Below are 25,555 nucleotides of genomic sequence, written 5' to 3' on the forward strand. Positions count from 1 at the left end.
AGCTAGTATTGGAGAAATAGAGCTCAGGAACAGGTTTGTTGAGTTGGAAAATAAAGAAAGGGTGCAGCGGGCAGTAACAGAAGATGAGAGGGCAAGGAAAAAAGAGCGGCTATTCCTACAACAAGAGAGGAAGAGTCAGTGGAGGTAGCCAGAGTTTGGAGCCCCAGAAGGATAGAGGATGATGCACAAAAGATTGCAAGGAAGAACAAAAATGCATCAGAGATTATGCCAGACTGGGGAAGACACTTAAAGAAGTGGAGTCTCAAGTGATCTTCAGTGGATTCTGCCTGTACCTAGGAGGAAGAGAATGAAGGTGAAACAAGATTATGATGATCAAACAGATGCCTCAGGTAGTGGTGCTGAATGAGCGCTTTGGGACGGTCAACCATTGGGAGTTGTCCACAGAGAGAGGACTGTTCTCATGGGACAGACTCCACCTTAGTAGGGAGGGAAATAGACCTCTGGGATGGAGGTTGGCACAATTCATTAAAATAAAAAATAGCTTTTAACTAGGCATTCGAGGGAGACTATTGGGAGATGCTCATTTAATCTAATATTGAGGGGAGAAAAATTAAGAAAGAGGATACAGCAATAGAAAAAGGAATAGCAGAAGGTAGGAGAAAGTGCCAATACCAACTATGCTAACAGCCAGGTAGGCGATACTGGCAGTAGGATGACTGTCCCTAATCGTGTGAGGAATCTGGGGAAACCAAAGCAGAAACAACTATGACATCTGTACACCAATGCAAGGAGCCTGGGTAACAAAATTGAAAAATTAGAACTATTGGTGCAGGAAGTGAAACCAGATATTGTTCTTTGAGGCATGTCCCTGTGGGTGCTCCACTTTAGCTGTCTTGGTGCCCCTGCGCTTGTAATCGGCGATTTGTAGTAACAGTGCCCTATTTCGCCACGCACGCGTGGCAGCCATCTCGCGCCGCTCCGAGCGGTTACCCTGTGTGCGCAGTCAACCGTCCCCCAGTTCCTTCTCTATCACCTTTGGCTTCTGTCGGAATGACAGCAGTGTCCTTAACAACTCTAGATCTTATTTCAGCCCTTTCTCAGGTCTGGTCTATACTACCCGCCTGAATCGGCGGGTAGAAATCGACCTCTCCGGGATCGATTTCTACCCGCCTGAATCGGCGGGTAGAAATCGACCTCTCCGGGATCGATTTATCGCGTCTCATCGGGACGCGACAATCGATCCCCGAATCGGCGCTCTAACTCCACCAGCAGAGGTGGTAGTAAGCGCCGCCGACAAAAAGCGGCAGAAGTCGATTTTGCTGCCGTCCTCACAACGGGGTAAGTCGGCTGCAATACGTCGAATTCAGCTACGCTATTCACGTAGCTGAATTTGCGTATCTTAAATCGACTCCCCGCTGTAGTGTAGATGTACCCTCAGTTATTACTCCTTTCCTTTCATTTTTCTTTACCTTTTTCTCCCCTTTTCCCCGCCTTAGGGAAAATGCCTTAAAGAGGCATTAGAATGGGACTATTCCCATTCTTTATTCAACACAGCCTCTCAGACATGCCGGGCTCTCCAGGTTTCAAATGCTCTCTGACCTGCAGACTTTTGATATCAGTCACAGATGGCCACACGCAATGTGTCTGGGGGGACACACACATTACCCAAAAGTGTCCCCCCTGCAAGAAACTGATAGTGAGGACAAGGAAGACTAGGGATTTTCAACTAAAACTTTTGATGTTGGAGAAATCCCTCAGACCTGCCTCCGATCTCGAGTCCAGGACACCACTTGGCCAACACTCACTTGCAGTTGCCTCAGATATGGGATCCTCTTCAAAAACTGCTACTAAGGATCCTGTTCCTAAGAAAGCCACAAAAAAATAGTCTCACTCTTCACCACAGCGAGATTTGCCTGGAAAAAAAGCGATCTCTGACCGCAAAGTCTGCCCCGGTACTGACTGCACCAGGATTGTCTGGTACCAAGACGTTCCGAGGAGCAAAAGACCCGATGCGGTCTAGTTCTCATGGAGGCACACATAACAAAACCAAGCCTCGTAGCTCGGCACTGAGGGAACCTAAGCAAACTCAGGCACTGAGCAGCGCTATGGTGCCACCTGCCGCACCGATACAATACAGCAAGTGTGCGGCACCGGCAACGTTCACTCTGTTTCCCAGCCAGAGCTTGCCTCTGCCGTCGGTACTGAGCCTCCCGGTCCTGCAACAGTTCATCAGCCAGGCGGACCTCCTCATTCCTTCTACTCTGAGAACTCCGCTTTTCGGCACCAGCAGCACCCCAGCCAGATCAGGGGCAAGCTTTACCACTACCCCTGCTGGCTCAGCCCCTCCTCTGTCCAGAAATGAAGAGGAGGAAGTGGAGGCAGGAATGTGCACCCCTTGCCATTCCTCACCCAAACCTGGACCCTTGCGGCTGCAGGGCACAGTTTGGCTACCCCCACAATGGGTGCCCCTTCCCATGGCCCTCCCACCAAATTGGGCATTATACAGGGCCCAGAACGTCAAGCCTTCCACTCCACCCAGACCCAAGACACCATGATCACCATCAGCATCTGTCCCGGCTTCCCCAGAAAGGCCGGAGGAGGAAGCCAAAGAACCTGAGGATAGGCCAGAGGGTGACACCCTCCCACCTACCTACATTTTCTCTTCGTCTCCTGATGAAACAATAATGCCGTCTTCCCCCACATCGGGAGATGACTTCAAATGCTTTCAGGATCCGTTTAAACGAGTAGCTGACTCCCTCGATATATCACTGGCAGAGCTATCAGAGACACAGCATAAGCTGACTGATATACTTCAGGCCTCTCCGTCAGCCAAGATGGCACTACCCGTTAATGCAGCCATTATGGAGCCTGCAAAAACTGTCTGGCAGATGCCAGCCACAGCTCCACCTTCTTGTAAAAGATCTGACAAGAAGTACTATGTACTGGCTAAGGGAGTTGAGTTTTTGTTCATCTACCCTACCCCAAACTCATTGGTGGCAGAGGTAGTTAATCAAAGGGGGAAGCAACATCAGGCCAAACCACCCCGTATGATAAAGATTGGAAATGGCTAGACCTCTTTGGCAGAAAAGTCTATTCATTGGCTACACTCCAATTTCGCATAGCCAACTATTCTACCTTACTAGCCGAGGACACACACAACATTTTTTTGCAGACGTTAACTTTTATTGAACATCTTCCAGCAGACAAAAAATAACAATATAAAGCCAACATAACAGAGGGTTTCCTCATCGCCAGAACGGCCCTGCAGGCTTCTTAAGATTCTGCTGACACGGCAGCCCGATCAATTGCTACATCCATCATCATGAAGAAAGCTTCCTGACTCCACCTCTCTGGCTTTCCCAGGACAGTTCAGGCTACCATAGAGGACTTACCTTTTGAAGGCCACAAATTGTTCACAGAGAGCATGGATTTATCCTTACATACCTTGAAGGACTCCCGTGCGACATTAAAGACACTGGGAATATAAGTCCCTATGAACAAAAAGAAACGGGGCAGATTCTGTAACCAACGATTCCGATCTGCCCCATACACCTAGCCTCAAAGACATTATGACCAATGCCGCAAGCAGCGCCAGAAGAGATGCCGACAAACAAGAGCAGTCATCTACATCTCAACCATCCACTTCCAGGCAAACATTTTGAAGTGTTGGTTGAGGACATGAGAGCCTCACATTCTCTAATTCCAGAGTCGCTTTTAATTTCCAGCCCATTTGGGGACCGCCTTACACCTTTCTACCCACTCTGGAGATCCATCACCTCAGACAGATGGGTTCTGGAAATTATACATAAGGGCTATTCCATCCACTTTGTTTCTATTCCACCCACCCATCCCTCTTCAGGGAACCATCTCACGAGCATCTGTTACAGCAAGAAATAAACCATCTCCTGCAATTAGGAGCGGTATAACCCATACCAGCTCAGCACAGAGGCCTGGGGTTTTATTCACATTATATCCTCACTCAGAAGAAAACAGGCAGATGGAGGCCAATTCTGGACTTGCACAAACTAAACAAGTTTGTGAGAACACAGCACTTCAAGATGGTAATCCTAGCAACCATAATTCCGGCATTGGAGAAAGGAGATTGGCTCTCGGCCCTCGACCTACAGGATGCTTACTTTCACATCACCATCCACCCGGCGCACAGGAGGTTCCTCCGATTCACTCTTGGGAATCTGCATTACCACTACAGGGTGCTCCCCTTTGACCTATCCATGGCCCCAAGAGTATTTTCCAAAGTTCTTGCTGTTGCAGCAGCACATCTTCGCTGGCAGGGTGTGATAATCTTTCCCTACCTAGACGACTGCCTGTTAAAAGCACCAGCATACCAGGAGGCAGTCGACGCCACTCACACCCCTATAACCTTGCAGGTTTGACCTGTAAATGCAGACACGGTTTGCCACAAATTATGTGGCAACTCTCTTAAAAGACATTAGTTTCAAAGCTCTAAAAACCCTTAATCATAAAAATATTTACTAATAGAGTAGATGAGAAGTAATTTTAGATGTATAAACTTGAATGTTGTTGTTATGGTGCTGTAATAAGGCTTCAAATCACATAGGGTCAAATTGTGACACCTTCCTCCCTCCACTGTTGACACACACACACACACACACACACACACACACACACACACACACACACACACACACACACACACGAGTGGTCCCGTTGATAACAGCTCACAAAAAGCACCAGCCTGCAAGAAGCTCAGCACTGACTCTCAGTGAAGTCAGTGGGACTGCTCACATGGTAAGATTTCAGCACATGCTTTAGTGCTTTGCTGGACAGGATCAAGGCTAAAGTGCTTGGCTCCTTGCAGGATTGATCACCAGTTACATACTTCAGTTTATACCTCATTTAATAGAAGCAGATAAGATCTGTTCCTTTGTGGGAGCAGCCTTACCTCTCTTCAGGAAGTCATGATAGTCCACACGATTAATCCCTGTGGAGCATGTTTTTGAACATCTATTAAATATATTAAAAGTAGTAGGTTAAGCAAAACATTTATTACACACAGTGCCTTACGTGCTAAGTGCTACATATATGAAGAGACAGTCCCTGCTCTGAAGCACTTACAATCTAAAAAGACAGTAGTATGACAGGTGATGTAGTGCGAAATTAGTCAGGGTGATGAATGGCACTTGCCTGTCAGTTACCACATTTTGTTGTTAATCTTATACTTGTCACTCAATATTTTAAAATACTTAACCATATTTGGTGTCTTACCCCTTGTCTTCTCTTATTTTTTTTGTTTAATTCTTACTTAGTTTTAAAGTTATATTTGTTTACTTTTCAATATTGCTGTAAGTAACTGTAGCCCTTTTTATTTGCTTTAAATCCAACATAGATTTAACAGTTTGATAAAGACACTTAGTGACTAGCCCATTTCTGACAGAACCAGTTACCATTGTTGTTCCAACTTTATTTTTAAGTAAATATTAGAGGGTAAAAGATTACACCACCTTGCAATATCTGATGGAGTTGGAAAATTACTGTGGTACAGATTAATTTATATAATTTGGTCTCTAATTGGTATAAAAATGTTGTCTTGTGAGGCTTAACGGTAAATGGTGAGGCTTAACATTTCATAGGTTGTGTGAATTAAATGAAGATGAAATCCTATCCCTACTCCCAACGGACAGTGGTGACCTCAGGGTCAACCTGAGACTGTTATAGTGTGAATGAAGTTTGGTCTTGGATTTTATTTTTTTAAAACATACAGCAAGAATCTCAACAGCTACAGCAGAGGCAAGAGGGAGAGCAAGTGAATAGATCCCTTTCTGCCAGAGGATAGCAGATGGGTCTGAAGCAGTGCCGGCTACAATGAAAAAAGCTGCCTGCTGTCTTTATTTCAGATGTGTCTTTAGGTAACTGCAGACTCTTGTTTACTATATGTTCCCTGAAATTTAAAATTTATTGGAACTGGTGTGCTGAAACAGAACTTGTGGTTCCAGTTCTACCAGATCTCTTGTCCCAAGATTGGAGTGAGATTCTTAACCCAGAACCAATCCCAGGCTGTCAGCTTGGCTTCTGGAACAGTGGGTACACTAGTATTCTGTGTTCTGTGAGGTCCAAAAAAAGCCTGTTGGAAAAGCTGGGAGACTTTGACTAGACAAAACTATTTAGTGAATTAGAAGAGATTCTGCAGCAGAACAGTTGCAAAGGTTGAAAACCAGAACCTGTATAGAATGTCACTTTTTTATTTTGGGCTGTCCTACTACACTTGTAGCTGTCAACTGTGTAATCATGTTCAAGTATGAGGTTCCCCTTAACTGTCATTCTAGCTTTGTATACTCCACTGCACAGATTGGCAGTCTTTGCTCACTGTACCAGCTTTCTGAAAGGCATATTTGTCTCAAGATCCATAGACAATGGTCTCTAAGAAGCATATTTACTATAGTAAGAAACAACTTTTATAGTTCTAAAGACTTAATCAACCCATGCATTATTTTCATTTTACATTTAAATTATCTCATCTTCTAGTTTAAACTTCCTCCTACAGTTCCAGTAGTTTTTTTTTGAAGTTACAGCATTTTAATTTAACCCTTTTATATTTCTTCCAGTTTGTTTTAAATAACTCTCTTAAAATATATGTAAGGGATTTAGAATTATAACTTGAATAAGCTTTGAACATAAAACCATTCTTAATAGTTCTCTGACATCTCTCTAAATAGTGTCTACCCTTTAGCCTCTGTGGTTTATCTTAGTAAACATTAGTATTTAGCCAGGAAACAAATATTTTGCTATAATAACAAAACACTTTTGAGACAAGATTAAACTCACTAACATCTGTATTACAAATAGAGTTCATATCAGTAAATTCAGGTACCTAATGTCTCAGAGCTATAGAAATTTATAGTAATATTACTATGCTGGACCTAAGCCCCCAAGGACAAATCAGATGCTACTTATTCATGCACAATAGAAAATCATATTATAAAGATATATTTAATCAGCAGTCATCGCCACTTAAGTCTTTAGTTATAACTTTACCACCTTGTATATACCAAGCTAATGCATAGCATCTCCATTATTATATTTTGAAAATGTCCCCCTACATCTGTATTTAAAACCAAATAGAAACCTATTTAGGACACAGGCATTCCACCCAATGGAGTTTCTTTCAAATATGGTCGTTTCATAGTGTTTGTATTCTCATTCATGTGCTCTTTACTCAGGCAAAACTTCCATTGACAATTGTGAGTTTTGCCTGAATAAAAACTTCAGGTTGGTACTTGGTGTGTGGTGTTGCATCTCTTTTTATCTTTTATCTAGCAATTGTCCTGATGATACTTTTTTACCAGGTAGTGTTTAGAAATTTGAGAATACGAAATATTTCTAATTTATTTTAAAACATATTTTTATACAGATATTTGTATGGCTAACGTTGCTCATTAATACAAATGAGTGACTTTCATTTTTTAGCTCTCTAAAAGAGAGTCATTTTTAAAAGAAAAAAATAAACAAAATATAAAAATATTCCCAAAGGGAAGGCAACTTCAACTAACAGATAGTATGACTTTAGTTAGTAAATTGATAAAGATACTTAATGTAATTTACAAGTTCTAATGTAATGTCTAACAGAATGACTGACTTTGAACAAATCAGATGATTAGTCATAGTAAAAGGTTCTTTTTTTTTTTTTTTTTGCTTGAGGACCCAGGTGTAAGTAACTCTACAGTTACTGCATTTACTCTTAATATGTGTGCACTAGTGTCTCTTTAGATTGGATTAATAGCACCTGCAGATGTTTGAAATGCTTTTACAGTATTACATAGAATGAGGTCTGCAAACATATATTTTTCTTCCCACCATCCCGGTACTCCCTTTTAAAACTTTGCTGTGTGCTGGTTTTGTTTATAGTTAAGGCTACGTTTTAGTCACGGGTATTTTTAGTAAAAGTCACGGACAAAAATTCATGGTCCATGACTTTTACTATATACCCCTGACTAAAACCTGGTGCGGGGGGGCCCAGGACCCCCACTGCTGATGGAGGGGGGGATGGGCGGCAGCACGGGGCCCGGGACCCCTGCTGGTGTTGGGAGAGGAGGGGGTTGGCGAGGCTGGCAGGCTCCCTACCTGGCTCTGTGCCTCTCCCCTCCCCACCAGCAGCAGAGTTTGGGCGTGGGAGGGGGTACGGGGTTGGGGCACGGGAAAGGTGAGGTGGGCTTGTGGTGGCACTTACCTAGGGGGCTCCCCAGAAGTGGCGACATCCCCCTTGTTCAGCTCCTAGGTAGAGGCATGGCCAGGCAACTCTGTGTGCTGCCTCCGCCCAGAACTGGCTTTGCAGCTCCCATTGGCTGGGAACCGCGGCCAATGGGAGCTGCAGGGGCGGTGCCTGTAGGCGGAGGCAGCGAGCAGAACTGCCTGGCCCCCCTGCCTAGGAACTGAGCGGGGGGGGGATGTCGCCGCTTCCGGGGAGACCCCCATGTAAGCACTGCCGAAAGCCCGCCGAGAGTCCCGTGCCCCAATCCTCTGCTTCTTCCCACCCAAACTCTGCTGCTGCTGGGGGGGTGCGGTGGCCAGAGATTGCCCCAGCAGTGGCCGGTGTGACTGGCACAAGGGCTGCCTGAGCAGAAGTCACGGAAAGTCACGGAATCCGTGACCTCCGTGACAAACTGGCAGCCTTATTTATAGTTTAGATCTTGTTTACTATCAGTAACATGTAGAAAGTAGACTTTTACTATTTCCTCTCCTACCCGCTCTATTAGAGTTCTTTGAAGGGGTCAACAAACATGTGGACAAGGGGGATCCAGTGGACATAGTATACTTAGATTTCCAGAAAGCCTTTGACAAGGTCCCTCACCAAAGGATCTTATGTAAATTAAGTTGTCATGGGATAAGAGGGAAGGTCCTTTCATGGATTGAGAACTGGTTAAAAGACAGGGAACAAAGGGTAGGAATAAATGGTAAATTTTCAGAATGGAGAGGGGTAACTAGTTGTTTTCCCAAGGGTCAGTCCTAGGCCCAATCCTATTCAACTTAGTCATAAATGATCTGGAGAAAGGGATAAACAGTGAGGTGGCAAAGTTTGCAGATGATACTAAACTGCTAAAGATAGTTAAGATCAAAGCAGACCGTGAAGAACTTCAAAAAGATCTCACAAAACTAAATGGGCAACAAAATGGCAAATTAAATTTAATGTGGATAAATGTAAAGTAATGCACATTGGAAAAAATAACCCCAACTATACATACAATATGATGGGGGCTAATTTAGCTACAACTAATCAGGAAAGAGATCTTGGAGTCATCGTAAATACTTCTCTGAAGACGTCCCTGCAGTGTGCAGCAGAAGTCGAAAAACCAAACAGGATGTTAGGAATCATTAAAAAAGGGATAGAGAATAAGACAGAGAATATCTTATTGCCCTTATATAAATCCATGGTACGCCCACATCTTGAATACTGCATGCAGATGTGGTCTCCTCATCTCAAAAAGATATATTGGCATTAGAAAAGGTTCAGAGAAGGGCAACTAAAATGATTAGGGGTTTGGAATGGGTCCCATCTGAGGAGAGATTAAAGAGGCTAGCACTTTTCAGCTTGGAAAAGAGGAGACTAAGGGGGGATATGATAGAGGTATATAAAATCATGAGTTGTGTGGAGAAAGTGAATAAGGAAAAGTTATTTACTTGTTCCCATGATATAAGAACTAGGTGCCACCAAATGAAATTAATGGGCAGCAGGTTTAAAACAAATAAAAGGAAGTTCTTCATACAGCGATCAGTCAATTTATGGAAGTCCTTGCCTGAGGAGGTTGTGAAGGCCAGAAGTATAACAGGGTTTAAAAGAGAACTGGATACATTCATGGAGGTTAAGTCCATTAATGGCTATTAGCCAGGATGGGAAAGGAATGGTATCCTTAGCCTCTGTTTGTCAGAGGGTGGAGATGGATGGCAGGAAGAGATCACTTGATCATTACCTGTTAGGTTCACTCCCTCTGGGACACCTGGCATTGGTTACTGTCGGTAGACAGGATACTGGACTGGATGGACCTTTGGTCTGACCGAGTATGGCCATATTATGTTTTTATTCTTATGTTTTTATTCTTATGTTCTTATGCACCCCCGACCTCCCATTGTGTGGTTAAAAGCTTTTTGGAACCACTCCACAATACAAGTCAATGAAGGTCTGTTGAAACAGTCTTAGTACAGGTTATTATTTGGAAAAGGAAATTTAATTAGAGGAACAAACTCTGAGAAGGAAGGAAATTTTGTTAAGGGTGCTATAGCAGCCTTAATTCAGTTCCATTGTTCTGTAACAATGCTGTTATGTATAGTCGTGTATTTGATGTTTATCATCAGATGCAGCATGGAAGACTTGGAATTTCTGAACTTCAAACTTGGCAGGTAAATGAAGGAGAAACTCAAATATTTTTTGTTTAAAATAAAATAAAATTAAAAAAATAAAATGCACTTTTAATCTTAGTCCTATAGATTGTATATTCTGTTACTGATTAGGTGTATTTGTTTAAAATTTATTTAAACAAGATTGTCCTATCTCCATAACTAATTTCACATGGGATTATTAACTGAAAGACTGTTAAATATATTTACTTTTTTGTATTTTAGTTAGTTTGGAGCATTTAAAATTCTATTTTGTCATAGCAAACATCTGTTCAGATTCACTTTGTTTCTTGTGTACCATCACATGGTTGGTTTTAGTTCTCAGCAAAGTAGTGTAATGTTTAAATTGCCCAAAACTTACTTACTTGAATTTTAAAAAAAATCATGAAACCTTGCTATTCTTATTAGGTTATAAAACCCTATTTACATATTTTTAAAATTTGTATTTTGTAATCTAAAGAGATAAGTGTCACTGCAGTGAACAATTGGGGATCGGGGGAGGGGAGTTTCTGCAGTTCCCCTCTAAAACTTGTTGTAGCTTGTACATTTTGTATCCTTCAAGAAGTAAATATTATTCTCTTGATACAGAAGTATTACAGGTTTCAGAGTAGCAGCCGTGTTAGTCTGTATCTGCAAAAAGAAGAACAGGAGTACTTGTGGCACCTTAGAGACTAACAAATTTATGGCTGTAGTCCACGAAAGCTTATGCTCTAATAAATTTGTTAGTCTCTAAGGTGCCACAAGTACTCCTGTTCTTTTTTTAGAAGTATTACAGACTAGCAAATATAGCTCAATTCTGCAATGAGTTTTTGCAGGTGCAAGCTAAGTATGTATATTTTTTCAACAATTTTTTGTAACCGTGTCTGTCCTCTTAACTACTAGGCAGATTGCTGAAGTAAGGAATAAAAATGTATGCAAGGAATAAAATATTAACACCGTATTAGAAGAAAGTACTAGTGAATATTTAATTGCTTCAAACAGATTTCTGAGGCACAAATTTGAACAAAATGGTAATGTAAAATGTGCTTAATTTTTCCTATCACCTTCTGTAATCCCTTTATTTTTGAAAATGTTCTTTTGAATAGACGCTTTCTCCCTTCAACCCAGATTCTGACTAATCCTTCAGTGAAGTCATAATTGTGTGTTTGTGGCATTAGTCTGTTGCCATGGAAATGAGTGTGATATAACAAATTCAGTGCTACAGCTTCACTGCAGCATCAAATAGGGAAAAGAGAGTTTAAACACTAGTCTTCGATAATTTTTCCACCCCCCCCGACACTTTTGGTAATTCTGGAAAATATTTTTATTTCATTTTAATTTATTCATGTTCTAGGTTCCTTTTCAAATGTTAAAAGTAAAACAACAAGCGAATGTCCTTAGTACAAAAAGACTTTTCCATTCTGTGTTGGGTTTGGCTGCCCTGCTATGCATCCAAAGCCTATATGCAACATATCAAGATCACAAATTGTCCAGTGAACAACAAAGAAACTTTTCATTCCTTCTGGCCTTAAAATCTATGAATCTTTTCATAGACGATAATGCTCCATAATCCGCTAACCAGAGTTCTTTAATTTAACTCTTAAAAAGATGGAGAAAATAAATGAGCTATGCACCATTCCCTGAAGATCAGCCAATCTGTGTTTTTGTTGGACCATGGATAGGAAGCAAGTTCCATAAACGCTAGGATTTGGATCCAGGGGGTAATTATCTGTCCAATATTTGCTTGTGCATGGTAAATTGCTTTTCCATTTGATTGTCAGGTAAATTTATTGTATAATTACCAAGTCTATTTGTGGATTTATTTATTTTCTTTTTACATTATCTCATTCTTCAATTCTGTAAATATAGATTGCCACAGCTTTGTCATAGTGTTACAATGTCCTTAATGCTGTAAACAAATGGAAAGTATTTACCCTAATTGTTTTGCACAGGAATAATGTATTTTGTTTACAAGTTAAACTAGTTATGATAATTAAAAAATTACAATCCGTGAATTGTCTTCCTGTCTCAGAATCAACTTATTGCAGTATCTTTGGGAGACTATATTATATTAAGTGCATGAATGGTTTATGTGTCATTGTGGGCCAGGGATTGTATGTGTAACCCAGGAGCAACCTATGGCACGTGTGCCAAAGGCGGCACGCAAGCTGATTTTCAGTGGCACTCACACTGTCCGGTCGTGACCAGCAGTCCAGGGGCCTCTGCATTTTAATTAAATGTTAAATGAAGCTTCTTAAACATTTTAAAAACCTTATTTACTTTACATACAACAATAGTTTGTTTATATATTATAGACTTATAGAAAGAGATCTTCTAAAAACGTTAAAATGAATTACTGGCACGCGAAACCTTAAATTAGAGTGAATAAATGAAGACTCGGCACACCACTTCTGAAAGGTTGCCAACCTCTGGTGTAACCTTTTGTTTAAAGAGATATCTCCCTATTAAGCATGTGGGTTACATATGCACTCCATGGGGAGACAGGGTGGGGGAGAGGGTTACCACAGCTTCTCCAGGAAGTGAAAACAGTAGGGGATGATTAAGACCGATTACTCAGGTTATAACACCTCTAGAGAGATATCACTTCCTGGGGAGGCTTGCATATTCTTGGTCAAACTGCATTCTCCAGAGATCAAGAGACAAAGAAAGGACTTTTGGATAAATAGCCTGAGTTTAAATTGATTTGGAAGATTCGGTCAGGTTCCTGATATAAAGGCTGATGTGGACTTAAAACCACCAGGAAAACCTAGTTGTGGGGTTGGAAGGACTGACCTGTATCAGAGCCCTATGTTGGAGTTGGGGGTGAACTCTGGTAATCTTTTTAGAGAAGCTGGTAGGCCTACCAGAGACTGTTGGCCTCAAAGATTACTGTACTCTGGCTTGCCTCCAGCGTACCCTAACAGGCCCTCCAGGTGCATGACCCTTCTTCTGGGAACATACAAATTACTGTATCGGATTAGACCAGTGATCCATCCTTGTCCTAATAGACAATTGTGGAACAAGTAGCCCATAAAGAAAGTTTCCTCCTCGTCCCATCAATTGGTGGCTGGTGTATATATTTGAAGTATAAGTGTTTATAATCTAATTTTTATTATTTTAAGTCCTATAAAATGTAACTGGTTATTCTATTTACATAAATGTGTAATCCTGTTTTAAAGCCAACTAAACTCTTGCTCTTAATGGTATCTTATGGCAGTATATTCCATGGGTTAGTACGTCGTATGTTTTAAAAATTAAAAAAAAAAAGGTTTTTCTTTTATCGGTTTTAAATTAGTTTCCCTTTTAATTTCATTGGCTATCCCCTTGTTCATGTTTTTTGAAGGAGGGTAAATAAGAGCATTTGATTTAACTTCTGTAGACCATTCATCATTTTGCATACCTATATGATATCCCTTCTTATTCTTTTTCTCTCTCAACTAAATAGCATCAAACTTTTCTATACCTCTTCCTATGGAAATCTTTTCACATCTCTAACTACTTGCTTTGTTAATCTCTTGTCTCCTTCTCCTTCAATCTCTGTGTCTAGGTGTGAAAAGCTAGTGTGTGCGCAAAAGTACAGTTTGCTGTTTTTATATGTTCCCATCTCATCCTTAAATATGGCGGTGTTATAGCAAGGGCCCTCAGAAAACCATGTTTTCATAGAATGTGCGGAAAATGTGACATTAGCCCAACCCTCTGATCTTCCCAACAGAAGGGAGGAGGAAGCCGATATTTGCACGTGGAAGTCTCATGGTCAGTACGGCTCATAGCACGTGGTAGCGTCATGTCAGAGTAGCAGTTCTAAGCAGCAGTGGCACTGCCTCACATAAAACTGGCTACGAAGTCCCGTCCCCCCCGCTTCCTCTCCCCAAATGCTTGTTTTGCTCTGGTGACTGCAGACTTTTCCCTCCCTTTCTTCCTTTCTCCCACTCAGTGCCCATCTGCCCACCAAGCTGGCTCATATACTGCAGACTCGGGAGCCCTTTTTGTACAAGGCAGTGCTGCCACCACTTGGAACATGAGGAGCTGTGGCCTCAGCAGGGAGGTGGAAGTGCTTGCTGGCTGCCGAGCCCTCAGCCAGAGTGCTGATGATTTTTCCACTGAGCATTATACTGGTGCACACGGATGCTTGCTTTCGCCTACCTGCTGTTGGAAAAATCGCAGCAGTTTGGGGGCGATTTGGTGCAATTTCAACCCACCCACTGAAGCAGTTGCTGCTAATGTTCCAAGTACCTCACCTAAAACTGACCACCAAGTCCACAGCAGGTGAGCAGGCACAGAGTGGGAGAAACGGAGCGATGGAGGAAAAAGTAGGAAGCCACAGTATTAAATTGCAGCAGTTTGGGCGGGAAATGGGGGCAGGAGAGCTTGGCGGCCAGTTTTATGCAAAGGAATGCAGCAGTGACCTTTTACTGACTGCATTGCATGCGTATCCTGTGGAAATTGATACTTTACCCATCACACTGCTGCACATTTTTAAAACATAATCTGAGATTTTTTTTTTAGGGCCCTAGTCATAACCATATTTCCCATAGTGAAGGATGAGTTTTATAACTTCAGGTTTTAAATTATACAGTGAATTTAACAGTAGCATAATTGTACAACAATAATCACAAATTAAAATTTGATATTTACAAATGTTTTAAATTCATTGTATAAGAAATGGATAATTTTGTACTAGCGCAATCATCAAATAATGCTGTAAGGAAGTGAGTATTCAAGTGACATTAGGACTGTACATTCTGCAAAAGATGAATGGCATAAAAGTCAACCTCTTGACATTGGCAACATTAGACTTTATGATTTAAGGCTCACAGTATAGAGAGAGAACTAGAGATAGCAAAGCTTTTATGATGTGTGCTTCCACGGGCGTGAGAAGCAGAGCCAATATATAATTCATCTATGGATGCTCTTTGTACTCCTACTCACTAGCTTCTCATACCTTTTTAAAGGTTGTGAATGGAGCAGTATTGTAAACACTGAACATATTAGTTTATTCAGGTAGCCCAGAAACTCAGCATTTTGGCTAAATTACTGTTGTAGATCTGAGGAATGTTTTATGTTGATGTTATACTGTCAACTTCTCTTCCATAGTGAATCTATGTTGACAGTGTAGTTGTTGGAAGCTGATAATCTCAAACAAATACACCATGACTAGTCAGCATTTAGTAAAATTCCATAGTTACCTTCAGTGCAAAACTTCCAAGTAGCACTTATTTCTTAGAATTTGGAGCCTTATTCTGAAGGCAGTTTTTGGCAACTCAAGAATTTATTAGATAAATTGTAATACATGGATGTTGGTGCAGTGGAGAAGCTGTGTACAAGTCTGATACTTTCAGTGGGAGAAGTATACATTCTATATATGACAGGTCTGTCTGTTTACATGTTATATTTTAACATGAAAATGTTTTATCATACTAGTCAAATGTTAAATGCTTCTTAAACTGCTAAAAATGTCAACTGTGTAAAGCTAAATATAAACATGTAGTTATAAATAGTGACCTTTCAATGTATAGTGGTATTTGTGCTGTCTGTACAGTACATTGTATAGTGTGTAAGAGAGATCATGCTCCAGAAGTGATTAAGGTTTCAGGATTTAGAAACACCAGGTGTCTCTGAGTCACAAAGCTGGACTTGTTTAGAAGCCAACAAAAGCTATCCTTGTAATGAAAAAGAAAATACTTCTGCAGTAAAAGAGCTAATTAGCAATTTCTGGGGGTAATTACTAAGGTAAAGTTACTAATTTAAGTCATCTTTTATTTTGATAATAAGAAAAAATGGCAATTACTAGTTTTTAAATATTGGCCTGAATAATGGAACAGTGGAGTCTCACTCACTACAGTCTATAAAATGACAAATTGTATTTAATGTGCTTTCTCCCTAACGCACATTTAACTTTTTCTAAATGCAGGGAAATAGATAATTTCTTGTAAGTTGATCTACTTTTTCTACTGACTCTGGCAGATGATCTCTAGAAACATACAAAGTAGTGTGTAATTTTTAAAAAAAAAACCTGAAAAATGCATTTAAAAATATTTCTGTACAAATGCCATCTGTGCAGGCCAGTCCTTGGTCTTAGTTTCCTAGCCTAGGAAAGGTGGAACTCCATGCGCTTCAGGATTCCAGTCTCCAGTCCTTTGTTGCATTTGCCTTGGCATTTTGGCACTCTTCCCTCAGTGCTTTGACATTGTTGTGTCAATGTTAGCGCATTTTACCTTGGAGTTTCATTGTGATTGTTGTCTTCTTCATTTGAAACTTCTTGCTTTGAATTATTTATATATTTCCAGGTCTTTATGGCATACTAGCCAGATTCCAGGAGTAGACCAACAAGCATGGAGCTTCTGGCATAGAGTGCCATCTCATAGATACAGTGGGAGCCTCTGTGTCAAATATTTGCTGAGTGACACACTACATGCTGCTGGCAGAAAGGGCTGCTGGAGACTTTGCATCCAGCTCCAGCCATCTGCTGATGTATCCAAAACTCCTTGCTGGGAGCACCAATAGAGTTCCTATGTTGAGCTCTGGTCACTGAAATATCCTGGGTATGTGCATAAAGCAGATAGGAGACCCTGTATTAAGCTCTGACTGCTCGCAGGTGCATCCTGGTTCAGCCATTGCATCCGGACTGCTAGTGCAGAGCACCAATGGGGAAACTGAGCAGTAGATCAGTTTTAATGTTTTAAGTATTTGGTAATCCTTAGCGATCTCAACACTGACAAAATGCTGTTGCATTTAGGCCATCTCTTGCCTGAAGAGCCATTTGTATTTGTATATGAAGCACTTAACCTTGATGCTGATGTCCTCGGCAGCCTCTGTGGCAATGATCTTTTTATTGGACCCCAGATACATCAGTGGAACAGTTGAAACTGATGGTTTAATGAGTGAAGCAGTTGGCCTAAGGAGTGATGGCTTCTACTTAGTAACAGCAGATCTGATGCTGAGTATGTCTCTGCAGTGGTCCAAAACCACTCCTTTATGAGGTTGAGGTATTCTTACTCAGAGAATTTGGTTTTTTTCATACAGGTCCTACACCTCTTCATACTAGAAACCAACAGTACTGAACAACTTACAGACCCTTGGTGTCCTGAAGGGTGATCCTACTTCAAACAAGTAATCAGGCCAACTGCTTCTAGACATTCTTACTTGCTATGTGCCTAAGCAGAGGGAAAACATGTTATCATGCAGACCAAAGCTCTGTTTCCAGTCTTCTTCTGGCATCCTGTAGGAGATCATGTTTGCAAAGCATAACTTCCCTGTCCTCTGTGATGAGGCTCAGATATGTTTTTCTACTAGTACTTATAGTAGCAAGGGCAAACCTCAAGAAATTAAAAATACAAGCATTCAAATAGGACCCATATTGTAATGGGATCTTATTAATTGGCCAAGAGTTCTTATTTTTTCATCAGTCTACAAAACTGCTCTTGGATAATCACTGAAAACCAGAGCATCTTTCTCCATTCCAACCAAGGAATCCTCATCCTGACAAATGTGGCTTCTGAAGAATAGTGCTCTGCAGGCCTGGTGTGTCTGAGCAGGTGGTCTGATTTTCCTGAATTATCAGAGGTCTGTACTGGAGGGAACACAGTATCAAACAGAAAAGGTTTGTAATATGGTACAAACTGAGCTCCCTTTGTCCTCACATATGTACTGCTTCCTTTGTTAACTCAAAGTCTACCCTAACTTCTCCTAGGTCCACTTGACAAATATTTTGCATGTTCAGGGACTATACTCAAGCAGACTAGTATATTTTACAACTTTTCTTCAGATACTTAGAAGACTTGATGCTTTTCAACCTCCAGCCATAAATTCCCCGTGTCTGAGATCTTCTTGGATCTTGAGTAAAATAGTGACCGCTTTTCCTGAGCCACATTATACAGACAAATATCAGGTTTTTTTTCATGTAAGTTCACATTCCTGCTAGCAGCGAGTGGCTTATAGTGGTATTGTGCTTTTAAACTTAGGCTGTGTCTACACTGCCACTTTCAGTGCTAAAACTTTAGTCATTCAGGGGTATGAAAAAACACACCCCGAGCGACAAAAGTTTTAGTGATGAAAAGCGCCAGTATAGACAGCACTTTATTGCTTCCAGCAATAAAGCTACCACCGCTCGTTCGTAGACATACCCTTTGTGCCTATTTCTGTACATACCTGCTTTTTCAGGATAAGGTGGGCTACAAAATCTTTCAACATCTTTTCTCTAGATGGGGCTGGGCTCCCACCTTTGCCTGTTATCATGCCATCTTTCACACATCCACATGTCCAATCCTGTGAAACCTCACTTCACAAATTCAATGGGAAAAGTTGCTGATAAAGGTCATTACAGGTGGATATTGGCTTTTAGGCAGTCCACCCAAATTTCTGGTTTTGTTTGAGAGCCATGTGTGAATGGCTGCTGTTACGGCATTGTATTCAGGCCTAGAGTGACCAGATGTCCTGATTTTATAGGGACAGTCCCGATATTTGGGGCTTTTTCTTATATAGGCTCCTATTACCCCACTGTCCCAATTTTTCACACTTGCTGTCTGGTCATCCTCAGCTATGACTTAGCCCCTCCAATTTCACGCTAGCTAAGTCGAGTTTCATTCAGTCCAAGACAAGGTTGCCACTACAGCTTGCCTCAGGATTATTCACTTGCAGACATAGGCATATCTCAGGGTCTAGACCAGTGGTTCCCAAACTTTAACAACCTATGAATCCCTTTCACCAAAATGTCAAGTCTCGCGAACCCCCTCCTAAAAAAGAATATTTCCAGGGATTTTCTCCTTTACCTGAGAATAAATTATAAAAGCAGTGATCTTGCAAATATAAAATTTGTTTTTATGACATGCTTATTACACACTATTTATTATTAATTATTTATCATTACAGTATTTTTATTACACTCTTCCAAGATCTCACTTTCATAGCTTGTATCACTTTGAATAAGCTTGTTATAAGACAAGGCTCCTATGTTTCATCAAGGAGTATCAGATGTGAAACAGCATGAAGGTATCTAAGAAGCCAACTCAAAGAGTTCCTCTTATACAAGCATTCAGGTCTTGAGCAGTTAGGGTGACCAGATGTCCCGATAAAATTGGGACCGTCCTGATTTTGAGCTGTTTGTCCCAGAGATCGGTCGGGATGCAATTTTTGTCCCGATATTTTGCGCCGGCTTTTTTTTTTTTTTGCCCCCCACCCCGGTGTCCCAGTATTTTCTTCATCTCATCTGGTCACCCTATGAGCAGTTCAAGCAAACAACACATATTACAACAAAGCTTAAACTTGTTCTTCATAATAATTTTAAAAACAATACTAGCTGCCTATTTAATTTTAAAAACAGCAAAAAATATCCACTTCCCTTTCCATTTCTTATAAGGAGTCTTGAAGTTTAAATCTCCTCAGTGTGATAGATGTGCTTGCTTTGATCTGCTTAGCTCTTGGAAGTCCAGGGGCTCCGGGCTCCTGGTCCCGTGCTGCCCGGGGTCCCTAAGGCAGCTCTGTCCGCCATTAGGGAATTTTTTCCCGAGAACCCCCTGTAACATTTCATGAACCCCCAGGGGTTCACGAACCCCAGTTTGGGAACCACTGGTCTAGACTAAACACTATTGCTTGTGTTCAGTTTCTAGGGAGTTTTCCTGCCTTATCCCTCAATTCTGTGATTATGCTTCCAGGGTATGAGATCAGATTTTACTATCCTCTGAAGTTTTTTTCTTTGAGCAGGCTAAATTTTTGAGTAATTTTATGGAGGGTTTTAGAATCTGTCCAACAGGCCATTGAGTGGTTAGACCTAATGTGTGATGGGAGGTGTCTTCCCTCTTGCATTTTTTTGAAAACAGAACTTTTACCTTTTGGTGGCCTTTTTCCCATAGTTCTTGCCTCTTTAGACAAGGGATAGTTTCTGACTTTTAATTCTGCTTCTTTAAAAATATCATATTGGTGGATTTTCACTTATTCATCTTCTTCCCCTCAGAGTTTGGAGGGGGTTCTTTCTGTCTTTCTTTTTGTCTTTCTTCTAAATTCTAGTTTTATTTGTGTTTTAGAGGCATGGTTTTTCAGTCAACGTTTGTGAGTGATTGTATTAGTTTATTTATTTTGCTTTCTTCTGCAAAATCTGAACATGATTGGAATGTCCAAGAGACAGCAGTTGGATGTGTGGGAGGCAGATAATCCCAATTTGGGTAGGTTGATTAACTCCTCTCACCATTATTGCTGCTCCTATTTATAAAAAACTCCAAACAAACAAACAAACAAAACTTCACAACACCATACATGCACACCAAACAACCAACACCACCACTGCTTGTCTCCCACTAGGATTCAAGACTGAGAATTTTGCAGATGGTATTTTCAGAGCAGAGAATTGCAAGTCAGTAGTAACTGTGGTCCTATTTGCATAATATATGAATACACTAAAAATACCTCTCCTGATATTGGCCTGAATTGTTGATTTGCCTGTTGTGCGCTTAACTGCTTGGGCTCATGAGTAAAAAATGACTTTTTGTTCTAACCAGCTTGAGGCAATGGGAGTGTGAATTTTTTTTTATATAGCTTTTTGCAATTTTCTGTTCCATCAATAAAATACCCTACTGCATTCTATGAATATGATCACACATTTAAATAATAAAAGTGAGTGATTTTTCTGATCATGTGATACTTGTATGTTATGTCCTAATACTAGATTTTGTGAAGAGTGAGAATTTGAGAAATGTAAATGTTGTGGATGGATAATCTTAAATTTTTCTGATTTTTTTTTTTTGGTTTAACTGATTATAGTATATGTCCTCTTAAGTGACAGTCTGACAAGCACATTGTTTTAAAAACTGAACATTTTGGTGCTTACAGCAGTTACCTGAAACAGCAGTTTTTATGGCTTTTTAGGGTATGTCTACACAGTGAAGAAAAAGCCACGGCTGGCCTGTGCCAGCTGACTCAGGCTTGAGGGACTCAGGCTGTGGGGCTGTTTCATTGCTGTGTAGACTTCTGGGCTCTGGGACCCTCCAACCTGAACCCGGAAGTCTACACAGCAGTGAAACAGCCCCACAGGCCGGACTGGACTGGTGTGGGCCAGCTGCAGGTTTTTCTTTGCTATGTAGACATACCCTGAGTGTCATTCTTTTTTGTAAACTGAAATTTAAAAAATCATTCTACAATACCAAAATAAAGGTTTTTTTTCCTTTTCCCTTCTTTTCTTCTATGCATATCAGCAACTTTACAGGTTCTTCCTTCTATGGTTTTCCTGAAACCGTTCCAGAGAATTTAAATTTCTGTAGTCAAATGGAGAAGAAGACTTTGCTTGCTTATATGATGCACTACTTGGATAAAATAAAAAATAAAATAAAATCTCTGTGTGTAATATATCTGACTACTTCTATTTAAATATAAATTATGAATAAATGTGCTCATACAGAATATTTTTTACAACTGTAAATATTTATTGTCCTTCTCCTTTAGGTTTACAGCTGTTGTGTGTGTGGATGTACTCTGAAAAATCCATTAATTACTGTTTTTGTTCATCTGTTTATATTTTAGGCACGCCGGAAGGAGGTTTTTATCCAGGAACGGTATGGGAGGTTTAATCTTAGTGACCCATTTCTGGCTCTGCAGAGAGACTATGAGGCAGGTGCTGGTAGTAAAGAAAAGAAGTCCATCTGTACCAACCCCCTCTCCATTTTAGAAGCTGTCATGTCTCACTGCAGAAAAATGCAAGAGAGAATGTCCGCTCAGTTGGCTGCTGCTGAAAACAGACAAAAGAAGGTATCACAGTTACTAACTTTTTAAGATTATTATCCACTTTAGTATTGTACAAACACTAAGATGCTAATTGCTAATGGTATTTTATGTGCAGATTGCTGTTCCATGAATTAAGGATTGCCTATGAATGAAATGAGATTTAACTCTTACAAACCCATGAACTATTTATCTCTGCAGTACCAGCTGTGCTGGGTTAAAAGAAAGTACCACATTTGAACAGATCTGGTATTTTTGTTTTTTTTTAATCCAACCCTGTTTAAGCCTAAAATAGTTGCTTTTACATAATTTCTGCTTTAACCTAAACAGCATAAAGTACAGATATCATTTATTCATGTATGAGATGAGAACAGAATAACTATAAACCATGCAGCTCTGTTTTTAATATATTAGTAAAGAAATTTCTATTTTAAAAACGAAGTATATTTCTGATCCTTTAAGGAATAAAGAGAGAACTGTTTTGGAACCAACATAACAAAAAAGGATTGCTGTCGTACTCAAAAAGAATCCTTTCCCATTTTGAACGTGTGTTGTCGATATGCAACTCTGGGTACGTCTACACTGTCATAAAAGACCCGTGGCACAGCTGTGGCTGGCCCGGGTTAGCTTACTTGGGGTCATGGGGCTCAGGCTGTGGGGCTATAAGACTGCGGTGTAGATGTTTGGGCTCGGGCTGGAGCTCTTGGTCTGGGACCCTTCTCCAACAGGGCGTTAGAGCCCAGGCTCCAGCCCGAATACACTACATGTTTTTAGCCCTATAACCTGAGCCAGCTGACCTGGGCCAGCTGTGGGTCTTTTATTGCGGTGTAGGCATACCCTCTGACAGCGTTTTCTGCTGCGGTGGCTCTGCTTTGTATATGAAGAAACATCTGATAAACAATTCTTAATAAATTCTGTTTGCTACCCTAAAAATCAAGGGCATGTCTAAGCTGTACCATAGCTTTTAACAGTTTCTTTTTCTGAGGTAACTGATGCATTAGATTCCAAGCTTGTCCACAAAGTTTTCTAGATCATCTTCCATTAATATCACTTTTTTTTTTCTTCGAATTCTATTCTCCAGCATAATTTACATTTGGCTCTCCATTAGTTTCTCGTTAGGAAAACGAGGGCTAGAAATGAGGAATGTTAGAACCACATTTTAATGAATAATAATTGCATAAGGGACGTTTTTATTTCAAAAAGTTATGTAGCGAAAGGGTCTGGTGCTTCAGTATTCTTCTCTATGAAATCCTTTGAATAAGGCCAGCTCTACACCAAATTTTTTTGCTGGTTATAGTAATGTTGGGTAGGGGGTGGAGCAGGTTAGTTTTTTTTTTTTTTTTTTTTTTTTTTTTTTTTTGCAACATTTTTATACTGGCAAAAACCCTAGTGTAGACACATTTATACCAGCATAAAGGTACTTTTCCCTATATCACTTATTTTACCTGGGGGACTGGTATAAGCTATATTGGCAAAAGCACTCTTTTTTGATAGAATAAACTGTGTCTGCGTTAGTTAGCTATAACTAAACAAGCAAACCTGTTCTAGTGTATGTAGACTATATGTTCTTCTATAGACTATGCCACTATATAAATCCATGGTACCCCTATACCCTGAATAATACATGTAGTTCTTCTTCAAGTAGATGCAGCAATGTATTTCACGTAGGTGTGCGTGTGACCAGTGCATCAGAGCCAGAGGACTTTGCCTAGCAGTTTCTGAAGGGGCAGCGCTTGCATCTTGTGGCCACAGCGCCTCCCCTGGCTATATGAGGTGGTACTGTCCCCACCCCTCCTCATTTCCTTCTCACTGCCTGAGGCTGGAGTCAGAGCTCTGTGTGGTTTTCACCTCACAATCCCTTCTCACTGGCTGAGAGTCATATAGTTGTATAGCTAATATCCTTCTTAGTGTTAGTTTTAGTTAGGACCAGTTATGGACCAGTATGTAGGCAGTCTGGCCTAGTAGTCAGAGCAGGAGTCAGGTCTAGTGGGTGAGCAGGCATCTAGTTTGGGGAGCTAAGCCCAGGGTGAGCACCGAGTCAACTGCCAGTTAGCAGAGCCAGGGGTCAAGGAAGAGTCAGAACCAGGAGTTAGAGCGGAGGTCAGATGCCAAATGCCAGCGCCAAGAGTCAAGCCGGAGTCAGGGTCAGAAGTCAGAGGCCGGGATCGGAGCCAGGACTGGTCACTGAGGATTGACAGCGATGCATAAGGACAGGGGGAGAGGCAAGGATCAAGCACGGAGCAGGAGCACTATGGGAACAGGAATGAAGGCGGGGGTAAGGCAGGAGCCACAAGGAGAGCAGGAGCAGGGTTGGTTGCAGGAGGCAGGCACAACAGGAAACCACCTTGTTGCTCAGACAAACTTCCTTTTCCTCCTCCTAGCTTAAGTAGCATAGTTAGACCAATCGGTGGAGCCAGGTGATCTTCCAGTCAGAGTTCCCATGGGTTGTGCCTTGGCTGGGGCTATAGCCCTAGTAGCTTCTTAGCCCACCTGATTTCAGTAGTGTGCCCCTCCAACCCCTCCCCCCCCCAATTGAGTAATAGGCCTACCCTGTCCTTGGTCTTCCTCTTGCTTCTAATGTATTTGTAGAATGTTTTCTTGTTACACTTTGTCTCTAGCTAGTTTAATCTCATTTTGTGCCTTGGCCTTTCTAATTTTGTCCCTACATACGTGTTTTATTTGTTTATATTCATCCTTTGTAATTTGATCTAGTTTTCACTTTTTTAGGACTCTTTTGAGTTTCAGATCATTGAACATCTCCTGGTTAAGCCAGGGTGGTCTCTTGCCATACTTCCTATCTTTTCTACACAGTAGGATAGTTTGCTCTTGTGCCCTTAATAATGCCTCTTTGAAAAACTGCCAACTCTCTTGAACTGTTTTTCCCCTTAGACTTGCTTCCCATGGGAGCTTATCTACCAACTCCCCGAGTTTGCAAAAGTCTGTCTTCTTAAAATCCATTATTGTGCTGTTTTCCCTCCTGCCATTCCTTAAAATCATGAACACTACCATTTCATGATCACTTTCACCCAAGTTGCCTTCCTCTTTCAAATTCTCAACCAGTTCCTCCCTTTTTGTCAAAATCAAATCTAGAACAGTCATTCCCCTAGTAGTTTTCTCCACCTTCTGAAATAAAAAATGGTCTCCAATACATTCTTGTTGGATAATCTGTGCCATACTGTATTATTTTCCCCAACAGATGTCTGGGTAGTTGAAGTCCCCCATCACCACCAAGTCCTGTACTTCGGATGATTTTTTAGTTGTTTAAAAAAAGTGTCATCCACCTCTTCTTCCAGGTTAGATGGTCTATAGTAGACCCCCTACCATGACATCACCCTGGCTTTTTACCCCTTTTATCCTTACCCAGAGACTTTCAACAGGTCTGTCTCTTATTTCCATCTCCACGTCAGTCGAAATGTATACATTTTTAATAAATAAGGCAACACCTCCTGCCTTTTTTCCCTGCCTGTCCTGTCTGAGCAAGCTATAGCCTTCTATATCAATATTCCAGTCATGTGCATTTGTGACGGGTTCGGTCACAGAG

At 41.0% G+C, this 25,555-nt stretch overlaps 1 protein-coding gene across 1 annotated transcript in view; it reads left to right on the forward strand.

The window, feature by feature from the left end:
- Nucleotides 1-25,555, forward strand: part of CTTNBP2 (cortactin binding protein 2) — a 196,976-nt gene that overhangs the window by 37,692 nt on the left and 133,729 nt on the right. Inside the window, 1 exon segment of the mRNA XM_005285758.5 lies at nt 21,817-22,041. Within this exon segment, the coding sequence (XP_005285815.2) occupies nt 21,817-22,041 (225 nt within the window).

The sequence above is a fragment of the Chrysemys picta genome, chromosome 1, assembly GCF_011386835.1.
Source record: "Chrysemys picta bellii isolate R12L10 chromosome 1, ASM1138683v2, whole genome shotgun sequence".
In the NCBI taxonomy this organism is placed as follows: Eukaryota; Metazoa; Chordata; order Testudines; family Emydidae; genus Chrysemys; species Chrysemys picta.